This window comes from Mizuhopecten yessoensis, unplaced genomic scaffold (assembly GCF_002113885.1).
Source record: "Mizuhopecten yessoensis strain PY_sf001 unplaced genomic scaffold, ASM211388v2 scaffold3053, whole genome shotgun sequence".
In the NCBI taxonomy this organism is placed as follows: domain Eukaryota; kingdom Metazoa; phylum Mollusca; class Bivalvia; order Pectinida; family Pectinidae; genus Mizuhopecten; species Mizuhopecten yessoensis.
Window position 1 is genome coordinate 72,297 of NW_018404852.1, and position 14,239 is coordinate 86,535.

General features: G+C 34.2%; 1 protein-coding gene across 1 annotated transcript; it reads right to left on the reverse strand.

Annotated features, from left to right (window-relative positions):
• Window positions 1–4,453: 4,453 nt before the first annotated feature.
• Window positions 4,454–12,624, reverse strand: LOC110446925. Its single transcript, XM_021492269.1, has 5 exons — window positions 12,592–12,624; window positions 8,109–8,334; window positions 6,441–6,617; window positions 5,622–5,723; window positions 4,454–4,927 (listed from the first exon to the last, which is right to left on the reverse strand). The coding sequence occupies exons 2-5, from the start codon at window positions 8,329–8,331 to the stop codon at window positions 4,575–4,577; spliced, it is 855 nt and encodes a 284-aa protein (XP_021347944.1). The 5' UTR covers window positions 8,332–8,334; window positions 12,592–12,624; the 3' UTR covers window positions 4,454–4,574.
• Window positions 12,625–14,239: the final 1,615 nt, after the last annotated feature.

Here is a 14,239-nt window from a genome sequence, read left to right on the forward strand (position 1 = left end):
CGTCTCACTGGCTTGTAATGATATGTAGGTAAATCTATATATAAGACCGTTTGGTATTTGCCAGAATGTGACATTTACCTCAAGATTATTGAAAAAGTGTTTCTATGACTACAAAAAACTTTGAAAGAACGAAATGGCCTGTGATATCAAAGGAACAAATACATACTCCATGCATATAGGAGGTTTCCAATAGAAAATATAATCCATCTTTCCAATTGTATTAAGTTTTTTTGTACATCAACAAAAAATGTTGTCAATTTTTCGACATCAACAGCTTTCTCCCTTTTAGTATATCTGAACCCTTGAAACGTGTGAAATTACTCAAAACACCTTAGTTTAGGTCCAGATATATAGCTTTAACAAATGTCAGGTCCCTGTGGGTTGGATCCAGAATTAGGGTTATTTAGGGAAGAGAAATGGTGGGGTTCAAGGGGTGTGATCGAGGTGGGAGTTCAGGGGTTCGACATGGGGAAATTTTGCAGAAAATCTTCATCCGTCAACATCAGAAAATAAAGAGAAGGTTTTGGGACGAAACAAAAATCTAAAACAGAAGTTTATCCACCTGTGAATTATATGTGCAAAGTAAGACCTTTAGTAGGAAATAAAGATATTCTTTTGTGTCAATAAGAAGCGCAACATTCCACGGACAGGCCGTGCACAAGGGCTTGTATAGACTTATATGATAAAATTAGCTATATATTAGTATTTCTTGCTAATGTTTATGTTATAATATAAGTCTATACAAGTCCCTGTGGACCGTGCGTATACACCGGTAAACGCTTACAAATAGTCCGACCCTATGCATCAAAATGTTACACACGCCTAGGCATAAAGATGCAAGTCTACTTGACTATTCCGATCGTTTTAGAACTGACAAATTGAGAAATATTAGTGACTTACCGTTATTCACACCTCAAGCTTTTTCTCTCCGTCTCCATGTTTTCACGTGCTGCAGTGTTTTGCAACTTACATCACACACCAGGTGGCGTTGCATGCAATTGTAAGCGCGGCATATTCAAACCGTTTATTCTACAGACAGGTGAACTGGTCAGAAGTTATTTGCCAATATCATTTTCACAATGAGTGTCGTATTTGGTTTTTTTAATTAATATACCGTGCCATTCGTTTACTATGTGTGTCACATTATTATTTACACAAACAATTTACATTTATCTTTCTTTTGTCTTTAAATTATTGCTTGCTTGTTATGTTTATTTACGATGAGTGTGTAACCAATATGCAATATCCCTCAATAGTCTATTTGATACATAACAAAATGTGCAAGCGCGTAGCTGCTGTGCAAGCAAATAAGCAGTTACATGCACATCAACACTTCCAAAATGAGCAGACATGCTCGATGATATTGTAAGTATCAGTGATGTTGTTCAGCAATCAATTTCATGAACCGTCTACTCCGTCTTTTCTTTTATAAAATCACAATACTTAAGTTACTTTTTGTCATATCAATAACCATTCTTTTTGGTTTCGGAAATTCTGAAAGAAAAGGAAAGAGGAAAGATTTCGAATTAATATGAGAATCAATATTGCTCTCAAAAACCACCAGATATCACAACAGGGTCTTAATAATCTTTTTTTTTAAGATGGCTAGATAATAAAGTTAATTTGCACATAGTTTACAGTCAAGCTACGCGCCTGCATAATATGGGCCGGGTACACATTAAAATACATTGTATTACTTGTCTACTGAAATTTACATTCCAATTGATAATAGGAGTCTCTCGATACTATTGATATAGAACTCTCGTAACTTTGCATTTATTTGGATGAATGTTTCTTTCACCTTAACTTATTTTTGATTTCTTGATATTTGTTATTCTTGATTTGAATATAATCAAAAATACACCAATCGCAAGAGTGACATTTTATCCATTTTAGTCGAAAGTAAAAACTGAAAATGCCAAACGTTCTGAAAATCTTGCTCCTGTGAAGGTTGTTCGGTTTCCATTTCCAGTGTGGTATATAAATGTTAAAGTGCTAAATGGGTTGGGTTGTTTTTTACTGAAAACACTCTTTCTCTACTTCTTTCAATGCACGCACACACGATTGAGTTCTAGATCTGTACTAGTTAGTTATAAAGAGGTCAGTTTTCAAAGCAAAGGACAGAGGATGTTGACCAGTGAAGTTCATCAAAATATTATCAAATGTGATGCTATAGCAGTTATGTTACTGACATCATTGGGCTGGGCTAATCGGGAACCGTCGGCACTTTTTCTCGTTTTCGGAAAGTGCCGACGGTTCCCGTTTAATCATTGGGCAGAAAACTTTTCTCCTAGAGAACGTTGTGGTTTTCTAGGAGTTGACTCGTTGAGTCTTTTTAACCGTCCGTGATCACGTACATGTATGATGTCATCATAGCTTTTCATCTATATTTTAATGGTTTCTTTTTTATCTGACGGACACCTTTCTCCTTTGTAACAAACTTTTCTATTTTTTAAAATAATAGTAATTTCCCTTCTGCCAAACTACACTGGAGAGATTCCACGGATGTTACGCGACTTTGAGAGCCGTTTTGTTAAGCTTTTAAGGAATGCCTCTGGTCTAGACCTTTCTTTCTCAGCAATCTCGTTGGTTATGTGTTGCAACAACATATCTCGTAGTAACAAATAGTTTACGATACTTTGTAGTAGAAATCATAAACTGTAATCCATTTCGTCTTTTGAACGCTTGATGCATTATTTCATGCCTTTACTATTACACATTGTTTTCTTTTAATTTGATATTTTGATAGACTGACACAGATAAATATATATTATGAAATCCGTAGTTCCATTAGTAAGTATGCCTGCAGGTCAAGACTTGCAGGGTTGACCTTCAAAAAAGACGTCGTTTTCCTTCTGTCAATGTCAATTCAGCAGGCAGTGTTTTTCTGGTCTTCCAATCCTTCTCCAGTTCGTGACCGTGAGGATGATATTCGTTCCGCTCTGTCGTAACATACAAGTATATTGTATCTAACCTACCGTCATCGATAAAGTAAGGTTTTTGCAGATTTTGAATAATTTATTGCTATCGTTCCCTTCCTAACACGGCCACTTTGATTATCAGTGCAGTTTCCGTAGGTTCTAGCTTTTCAAACCCCCTCCTCGTTGCTTGGAGGAAAGGCAATGAAGATGATGTTGGTTCGGCTGTGTCGTATCTGGGAGTAGTTCTTTTCTTAGGAGTCAAAAAACGACCTGCGAAAACATTATACCCTGACTTAGAGATTTCATCTGTCTCTTCTGTGATATCAAGCCATTTTTGCTTGCTATCCAGTCTTTGCAGGAAGTAAATCGTTCAAACAAAAAAGCAAGTTATCCAATAAAAAAGGATATGATGACTTCCTGGCATATATTTGTTGACGTTTCGACCACACTCTCCGATAATCCTCTTCTTTTGCTGATAGTTAAAAAAAAAGTCATATCAATCGCTAACATGAAATTTTAACAATCTATTGCAGCAGTTTTTACCATTTGAAAATTGTACTATTGTATCGTATCATTGAGGTTTACGCTGATAGTTTTACTCTTAATTTAACATCCGGTATGCTAATTGTAGTAGTGGGTACTCTGTTGACAACTGACTCGAAATTTCGGAACAACAACTCGAAATTGCAAGACAGCATTATGGCCATTGTTAATAATAATAATTATTCAGGTAAAAGGCAGATTATACACGTATATCACATTTTGCAGATTGGACATAAATATATATATTATCACAGAATGAGATATTATTTATAAGTTAGTTATGCCATAAAACTAGTAATCAGTCAGGTGTTAAAACTGGATTGGATTAGATTAATTTAGGCCTTTACCTGGGATGACCCATAAAGCCACATCGTGGCTTAATTCCAATGGGGTCCCTTTGATCTAAATAAATCAATTCAATTCATAAAAATAGTTACATAATTATATAGTTGATATTGATAATTTGATAAGACTCTAAGAACCTTCTTTTATAAAAATAGATATAAAATAGATATAACATGTTACATGTGCCATAGGCTATAATCAATAAAATAAAGCTGGTAATTGAATGATATAAAATATGAAGTGATAACCACATGTTGGAATTTTAACAATCAAAGATATATAGCATTAACTTAAAATGTTACTTGCCGAAGGGCTGGTGGTTGGGCCAATCCCTACCGACCAAACTCTCAGACATTAACGTAGTTATATATTTGATTGACATGTACTGGTATATAACTTAAACTAATAAAAATAATTTGAAATAAATAAGATAGTAACAAGTGTATCCCATTTGGAATATTAATTTTTAATTAAGTGTGCGACAAGTGATCAGTTTGTTTAGTGTATGGCCAATGACCATTTGTTCAGTGTACGACCAATACAAAAAACACCAAGAAACTATAAAGCAATAAACACGATATACAGTTTTATATATTTAATCAAATGACCTTCTCTTTGAATATCAACACAGGCAAGTGAAAAGAAAGAACAAATGATTTCTTGTTCCATGTTTAGAGTTGATCATAAAACAAGTCCTTGGACCATGCAATGTCTTCTATAAGGAAACGTAGGTGGAAATAAGATCCATGACCATGTCTCTCTTTCTTATACATCTTTGCGATAAAATAGGCATATGATGCGCCACGTGATGTACCACATGATGTACCACGTGGTGTTTCCGGTCCCTTGTGACGCTGTGTTGTTATAAACTTGAGATTTGTTGTCCTTGACCTCTGTGGCCTGTGGTTGTGACCTCATTGTTGTTGTTCCGAGAGCAAAGGTCGTCCGAATGGTTTGTTTTTCGGTATTACCCATGCGATTTTTAGTCGTCATTGGCAATGCTAGGACCTCTGTGGCCTGTGGTTGTGGCCTCATTGTTGTTGTTCTGAGAGCAAAGGTCGTCCGAATGGTTTGTTTTTCGGTATTATCCATGCGATTTTTAGTCGCCATTGGCAATGCTATAAAAAGTTAAAAACATTCAATGTTCATGATTTTGCATTGACAAGGAAAAACATTAAGCGTTAAAAATGTTAGACCGGCTATCAATGTATCCCGTTATTTTTCATAAACAGGCAATGCATTGCATAGCCTTTAAAAAATAGCTTCAAGCAAATGGCAAACCAAAAATCCCTAGAAATACGTACGAAGTAAGAAGTTACAATTTCTACAAACGTTTTCTTAAAGTCTAAATAATTTAACTTAAAAATGATGAATGGTTTCCTCTTTAGTCAAAAGTTATCAAGATAAGAACGCTGAAGCTATTAATCATGAAAGGCATTTATCCAATTTAAAGTGTTGAATTAACCACACCAACTACATGGTATCTGCATGATATAGGCTTTCTCTTTGAAACTGCCCGCGAAAAGTGATATTGTATACTAAACAGTCAATATCAGTAAAGGTGAAATGTTACATTTTTTTCAATTTGATCTACAGTTGCATCAATTTAATTTCTATATTACCATCGCTGTATTTTTCGATATGAGCATTGGTTTTCGGTAATTTAAAGAAAACTGTCTGAAATAAAAGTCGGTAACACAGTCTCTTTTAGATTAATTTTGAATGCGGAAGCATAACAAAACGTTTGTAATGAAATATGAATAATTCATGGCATGATGCCTGCAAAACCATCGACGATAAAATGGTCATTACCTGGTGGAGTTTTCTTCTTGCGAGGCGGTGTTGTTGGTGGTACTGTTGTCGGACAAGCCCTGGCCTCTACGTTTGGACAAGTGGTGGACATTAATCTGCTATCTGTAAACAACATATGTTTTTAAGAACTAAGAATAAATGCAGTTATAACATTAAAATCATATTTATCTATGCTGTGCCTCGTTTGATTTGGCCACATTGTCGAGATATCGATTTATTGATTCTATTCTTGAAAACAGCGGCCTTTTACATCAACATGTGGAGCTTTGTAAACTGTGCTATTGATGTTTTGGCATTTTTTCTGAAGTTAATCGTATCAAAAAAACATCGTGATAATGTTATTACTTCTAGTATTTGACCAAAACAAATCGTAAATAAGCCACATGAATTCTTTTGATTTTAGTTATATAAAATATAAACTTTAGTTATATAAGATATAAACTTTAGTTATATAAAATATAAACTAAGTCATTGTAATACTTTTAACTACGCTTGGTTATGTTTCTGTAATAATTCATCCACAAATTCAAAACATCACAATATCAATGTTTCAGAGTTGATTCCCAAACTTTTGTTTATTCTTCAAATCTTGCTCAATGTAATTGTAATTTGTTTTAAATTTCTCCAGAATACGATGTCCCTTTTGCTGATAATATGATTGACAATTTATTCTCCGAGATATAATATGAAACATATCGTTAATGAATTATTAGCTGATATAATATCCTCAATTTAGTTATATGTACGTAAACAGGACATCGTGAGTGTAATATGGTATGTTCAAGACACACTAGTACAGCAATGCTGATAGGAGTTTACCTGTTGGAACTTTGCTTACAACGCCTAATCCACACTCTTTGAGAACATCTGCGATTTTCGAAGGTTCTTCTTCATTTGACAGTGGGGTGTAGTTCGGTTTGATATATCGGAGGAACACCAGATACGATTTACCTTTCTGGAACTTGTTGATGAAGCATCTACCATCCAAATTGTTGGCTTGATTTGGGGAACAAAAACAATATATACATATATTCAAAATGTAGGATAAAACAAAAGATCGTTCAGACGTTAAACAAATAGAGCGAATGAAATAAATCTCTCAATGAATGGTTCAAAGAAAACACTTTCGACTGACGGATATCTTTTACAATAAAGGTTTTGAGAGATGCAGGTTGATGAAAGCTATGAATGCATTTTCTGTTTGTCATCATATTTTCATTACAAAATAATCTCATTTCGTTGTACGATATGAAGATAGATGTCATTGGTCAGTTGTCACTACACCTGTTGACAATAAAAATGGCAATAACTGGATTTGCCCTATATTTTTGAGAGAGGTAGGGGGATCTCGCTGATGACTCAGAGTTCATTCTCTTATGATCCCTGTTGTTTTGTAAGCATCTCAATGTAAATCTTTCCTTTGTTCATATTCTGCCCTAGTGTAATCAACATTTAGTAAAAACCACGGTTTTGTTCACGCTACGGTATTCGATTGTTAAGTTTGACAATTGTTGGATGAATTTTGTCTAGTTACACGTGTAAGAAAGAGACAAATATCTTGCAAATGTGAGAATATAGGCGTCTGACATGGGAGAGAAGAAGACATTTGTCTGACAGAGGAGAGAAGAAGACATGTGTCTGACAGGGGAGAGAAGACGACAGGTGGCTGACAGGGGAAAGAAGAAGACAGTGTCTGACAGGGAGAGAAGAAGACAGTGTCTGACAGGGAGAGAAAACGACAGGTGTCTGACATGGAGAGAATAAGACAGGTGTCTGACAGGGAGAGAAGAAGACAGGTGTCTGACAGGGAGAGAAGAAGACAAGTGTCTGACAGGGGAGAGAAGAAGACAGGTGTCTGACAGGGGAGATAATAAGATAAGGGTCTGACAGGGGAGAGAAGCAGACAAGTGTCTGAAAGGGGAGAGAAGAAGACAAGTGTCTGACAGGGGAGAGAAGAAGAAATGTGTCTGACAGGGGAGATAATAAGACAGGTGTCTGACAGGGGAGAGAAGAAGAAAGATGTCTGACAGGGGAGATATTAAGATAGGTGTCGGACAGGGGAGAGATTAAGACATGTGTCTGACAGGGAGATAAGAAGACAGGTGTCTGACAGGGGAGAAAAGAAGACAGTGNGGGGGGGGGGGGGGGGGGGGGGGGAGAGAAAGAAGACAGCTGTCTGACAGGAGAGAGAAAAAGACAGCTGTCTGACAGGAGAGAGAAGAAGACAGGTGTCTGACAGGGAGAGAAGAAGAAAGGTGTCTGACAGGGGAGAGAATAAGACAGGTGTCTGACAGGGAGAGAAGAAGACAGGTGTCTGACAGGGGAGAGAAGAAGACAGGTGTCTGACAGGGGAGAGAAGAAGATAGATGTCTGACAGGGGAGAGAGGAAGACAGGTGTCTGACAGGGGAGAGAAGAAGACAGGTGTCTGACAGGGGAGAGAAGAAGATAGATGTCTGACGGGGGACAGAAGAAGATAGATGTCTTACATGTATGGGTGATGTTAATAATAGCTGGTGGCCGTGTCCCGCTGTCCTTCAATATGCATTTCAGTGTCATTTGATACGACGTATCGCTGATGGAGTCAGTTACTTCCCCTGTCGCTACAAGCGTAGAGAACTTGACGTTTCCCCTGAAATCATCAGATGGTGTCTGCTGACATCCAAGGGAGACAACTGTCACGAGAACGATAGCTAATAGTTCCGGATACATATCCTGAAAGATGAATTTTGAACAAAAATGTAAGTACAAAAAAGGTAAGTATATATGTATAACTGAATTAAGTTAACACCATTACTCTATATTCTTACTGAGAAGAGAGGTGTGATATTATATCAGACTCATCTGTAAGACAGCTAACAGCTAACAACAGATTGTTCATATTTTATACCGTCAGATCTACGTTCAATGACGTTCATTTTGTTTATGAATTTGATTTGTAACGGAAACACAGATTGCGAAGGAACTACATTATGATTCGCGCTATGTTCATGCCTCGAAACACGATCTTCGTCACCAAATTACCTTACGTCACGCTATCACTATTAGTACGCTATCCAAATTGGTTCTCGGTCAGAAAATGGTCCGAATGGTACTTAAAACATAAATGTGAGCATTTTCCTCTGACATTATAAAAAAAAGAAATATTTATCAGCATTTCCAACGAATAATTTTGTTTTCAGGAACATTTTAAGAATACACGATGGTTTCATAGTAAGCATATAGGTAAAACAGTAAAAACAACGTACGGCAATGAAATTTTGAAGGATTTTGAAGGGGTTAATTATAAGCATGTTTAAATGTTGATTTCTGGTCCTTATAATCGGATACAATAAAAGTGTATATATGCAATTGTAGTTCAGTATGGTATTTATAAAAACAATATATATTGTTGCAATCGGCAAATCAACTAGTAGAAAGAAAAACAAATTCCACAGCCGGTGATACTAATTTGGGTACGAATCATAGCCGAAAAAAGGACGAAATCTCACTGCGATTTAAGCGTTTTATGTTTAAAAAAACAAATTATTTAGAATCAGAACTTTTTCTGAAAATGAACCACCATGGGTAGTCTTTGTCAAGAATCAAGAAACATTCCAGATACATGATCTGAATATTTCAACATCACTTACAAACTGACAAAATTGTACCAATTGTGGTAGCGTGACGTTAGCTGAGAAATACCAGCGTCCAACTGTAACACATCTAACACAGTTTTGATGTATCATATCAACAGCTCGTCAGTAACAATTAATGAATGTTGACATGAAGTATAACTACTTGTAATAATTGTAGAACTGCACGTATTTAGTTTTTGTATCATACCCGGTTCTTTATGGCATGGTTTGCCTAGTAAAACAAAAGAAATATCTAGTTTGGTGAACTGGACTTTAAATATTAAAATCTTTAATCAGCGGTGATGGACATCAACATATTGGAAGGTGTTATATATGTGCCAAAGACATACCTAATCTGATCAGGTATCCGCGCTGAGCCCGTGTTAGGACACACAGTGTAATTTAGAAAGTGTATAAATAATAAAAATTTCATCCTCTATTTATCTCTGTTTTCTATAAAATCTTAGGCCAGACATCTTTTTAATACTTAAAGTTAACATATCATGTTCTTTAGGAGATATCCTATAAACAGTATGGACTCATTATATGATAAAAACAGTATGGACTTATTATATGATATAACCAGTATGGACTCATTATATGATATAAACAGTATAGACTTATTATATGACATAAACAGTATGGACTCATTATATGACATAAACAGTTTGGACTCATTATATGATATAAACAGTACGGACTCATTATATGATATAAACAGTACGGACTTATTATATGATATAACCAGTATGTACTCATTATATGATATAAACAGTATAGACTTATTATATGACATAAACAGTATGGACTCATTATATGACATAAACAGTATGGACTCATTATATGATATAACCAGTATGGACTAATTATATGATATAAATAGTATGTACTCATTATATGATATAAACAGTATAGACTTATTATATGACATAAACAGTATGGACTCATTATATGATATAAGCAGTATGGACTTATTATATGATATAAACAGTATAGACTCATTATATGATATAAACAGTATGGACTCATTATATGATTTAAACATTATGGATTCATGATATGATATAAACAGTATGGACTCATTATATGATTTAAACATTATGGATTCATGATATGATATAAACAGTATGGACTCATTATATGATTTAAACATTATGGATTCATGATATGATATAAACAGTATGGACTCATTATATGATTTAAACATTATGGATTCATGATATGATATAAACAGTATGGACTCATTATATGCTATAAACAGTATGGACTTATTATATGATATACCCAGTATGGACTCATTATATGATATAAACAGTATTGACTAATTATATGATATAAACAGTATGGACTCATTATATGATTTAAACATTATGGATTCATGATATGATATAAACAGTATGGACTCATTATATGATTTAAACATTATGGATTCATGATATGATATAAACAGTATGGACTCATTATATGATATAACCAGTATGGACTAATTATATGATATAAATAGTATGTACTCATTATATGATATAAACAGTATGTACTCATTATATGATATAAACAGTATAGACTTATTATATGACATAAACAGTATGGACTCATTATAGGATATGGACTCATTATATGATATAAACAGTATGGACTTATTATATGATATAACCAGTATGGACTCATTATATGATATAAACAGTATGGACACATTATATGACATAAACAGTATGGACTAATTATATGATATAAACAGTATGGACTTATTATATGATATAACCAGTGTGGACTCATTATATGATATAAACAGTATGGACCTATTATATGATATAAACAGTATGGACTCATTATATGATATAAACATTATGGACTCATTATATGATATAAACAGTATGGACTCATTATATGGTATAAACAGTATGGACTAATTATATGATATAAACAGTATGGACACATTATATGATATAACCATTATGGACTCATTATAAATAGTATGGACTCAATATATGATATAAACAGTATAGACTCATTATATGATATAAGCAGTATGGACTCAGTTTATGATATAAACAGTATGGACACATGATATAAACAGTATGGACGCATTATATGACATAAACAGTATGGACACATAATATGACATAAACAGTATGGACTAAGTATATGATATAAACAGTACGGACTAATTATATGATATAAACATTATGGACTCATTATAAATAGTATGGACTCAATATATGATATAAACAGTACGGACTTATTATATGATATAAACAGTATAGACTCATTATATGATATAAGCAGTATGGACTCATTTTATGATATAAACAGTATGGACACATTATATGATATAACCAGTATGGACTCATTATATGATATAAACAGTATGGACTCATTATAGGAAATAAACAGTATGGACTCATTATAGGAAATAAACAGTATGGACTTATTATATGACATAAACAGTATGGACACATTATATGATATAAACAGTATGGACACATTATATGACATAAACAGTATGGACTTATTATATGACATAAACAGTATGGACTCTTTATAGGATATAAATAGTATGGACTCATTATAGGAAATAAACAGTATGGACTCATTATATGACATAAACAGTATGGACACATTATATGATATAAACAGTATGGACTCATTATATGATATAAACAGTATGGACTCATTATATGATATAAACAGTATGGACTCATTATATGACATAAACATTATGTAAATATATCTCTATTTGAGCATAATATATCGCTTTTCTATATCCCTATTTCTTTTAGGATGATCCATTTCCTTTCAGACTCTCTCTATAAAGTTGCCCTCTTTGGCCATTAAAAGTTGTTGGAGCTTGCCACACAAACCTACGGATTGGTGCTCTTATATTTTTGTGCTTAAGGATGCATCTGTTTTATGAGTGCAATCATACTAAAGAAAACGTGCTTTTTATAAAGTATTACTGAAAAAGCATGTGCCCCTATAATTACCGTTGTACATAATTCAATGCACCAGATCACACGGGAGACGCTTAAATAGGGTACCGCTTAAATAGGCACGTTTGCAGAAATACGAATTATAGATAAAACAGATTGCAACTTTGTTTTGGATACATTTTTGACCATGGTCGGGTTTTAATATGCAGCAAAAAAGGGAAGTTCTGAAATATAATCCTGGTGATTGCTTATATTTATTGTTTTGCTTTTGATTGTATAAATGATTTTCTCTGATATCAAATAAATCTATGAAAGAATTTACACACTGTAAGTCATAACTTAAAGACATTTGAATCTTAAACGTTAAAAATGAAAGTAAACGGAACATTAAAATGCTTTAAAACAACTGTAAATCAAATACCTACCTGACGTGGGGAAGCTTCTCAGAGATTTGTGGCTGTGTGCTCCATGTAGAAGATTTAATACCAATCTCTACTGATAGTGCACACTTATCCGCCGGGTCTGCCTTTATTCGTCTTTATTTACGAGCGCGTGTGCGTCCAGCACTTGTCGTTTCGTTGATAAATACTGGTAACCTTTGTATTGTTAAGTATACTTTATTCACTCCGAAAACTTCTGAACATTTTGAATGTTTCTTTTGTTGATAAACCTGATCCCGATAAAAAAAAAATAAACAAGACTCGATGAATTGTAATTGTGATTAATATCCCCGGGGGTGGCTTTAAATCAGTCTATTTTGGAACATTTCGATGACATCACTGATTTGATAAACATCCTTGGTTACAATTGAGATTGGAATTTGACTAAATATAGATGAGACATATGTAAACCATTTTAACAACGACAACAATACGCGATTAAGGTTTACTTACTTGTGTAAACACGTAGGGGTATCATCAATCTGATTAGGGTATCATTTGTGTAACTACAAATTGATGACTGTGGGTGAATCAGTCTGGTGTACTTGGTGTTGGACACGAAGGGTTGTCATTTGTGCACTGATCAATGTTAATATAATGAATAGATGAAAATTTACAAAAATGCACCCGTGGAAATAAATGATATTATTCTGTTCATGATCTCCACATTCCTGTTCTGAAAAATTGTTTAGATTAATTTACCCAAACACGACAACAACCGAAGTCGGATAACATTAATCCCGGTCGCTTGCTATCGTTTGTGTAAAGCTGTGTTATTTGGATGTAGAATAAAACGTGTGCGATTCCTTAGTTTTAATGTATCCTTTTCGGAACTGTTACAAAAAAAAAAAAAAAATCCGTAGCTTAATATGTAAGATGTGATCATAATAATATAGCCAAGTTCTGGTATTGTGACCATGATAATATAACACACCTCTGATAAACTGACAATGATAATGTTGGCCAGCGTCGAGCTGGGAGAGACAAAGAAAAGAGTTTATATTATAGGAAATCAAATGTAATGCTATAAAAATAAAAATAAAAATGAAAAAAAGAGGCCTTGATGACGGATGGTTTCATGTTGGCGGCATTAAAAGTTTCGATATATGATTCATATTAATGAATTACAAGATCTGGAACACCAAAAAATAAGTTGGTGATAATTATGGATATGCATTTATCAGGTTGTTTCGTGATACTGTTGTGGAGGATATGCTAGTTTGGTTTTTGTCATGACGAGGTTTTCCTTTATTGGTAGGGATTTGGGAGAAGTAAAAAAAACTGAGCTAGTTCGTGGGATACTGACAGGAGGATAATATCAGCGATGCTGTCAGAGTAACAGGTTTTGTGTGGCTCAGTCCGTGTAACAGCTTTGGTATTTCATCAATATTAAATTGAATGTTGCCTATGAAAACGAACTATAACTTCACTATATCTCTGTAATGTGAACCAACGTTTCTCGAGTCAATATTTGCTTCAGTTGAAGAGTAATTATATCATTATACATAAGATTGTTGCTAACTACAACCTTCCAGGTTTCACAACCGTAAACCGTAAAAAGAAGACCATGCTTTCTGATTTCCCCTTATTTTAAGTCAAGCTTTGGACTTGTTGGATTTTTCTGTGGGTAACA

What these genes read in the sequence shown, in the direction of transcription:
- LOC110446925 (XM_021492269.1), bottom strand. Translation starts at nt 8,331, where the DNA reads ATGTATCCGGAACTATTAGCTATCGTTCTCGTGACAGTTGTCTCCCTT. An exon ending in TATTAACATCACCCATACAT is followed by an intron (nt 6,618 to 8,108) that starts GTAAGACATCTA and finishes CCCCAAATCAAG; the next exon opens with CCAACAATTTGGATGGTAGA. An exon ending in TGTAAGCAAAGTTCCAACAG is followed by an intron (nt 5,724 to 6,440) that starts GTAAACTCCTAT and finishes TGTTGTTTACAG; the next exon opens with ATAGCAGATTAATGTCCACC.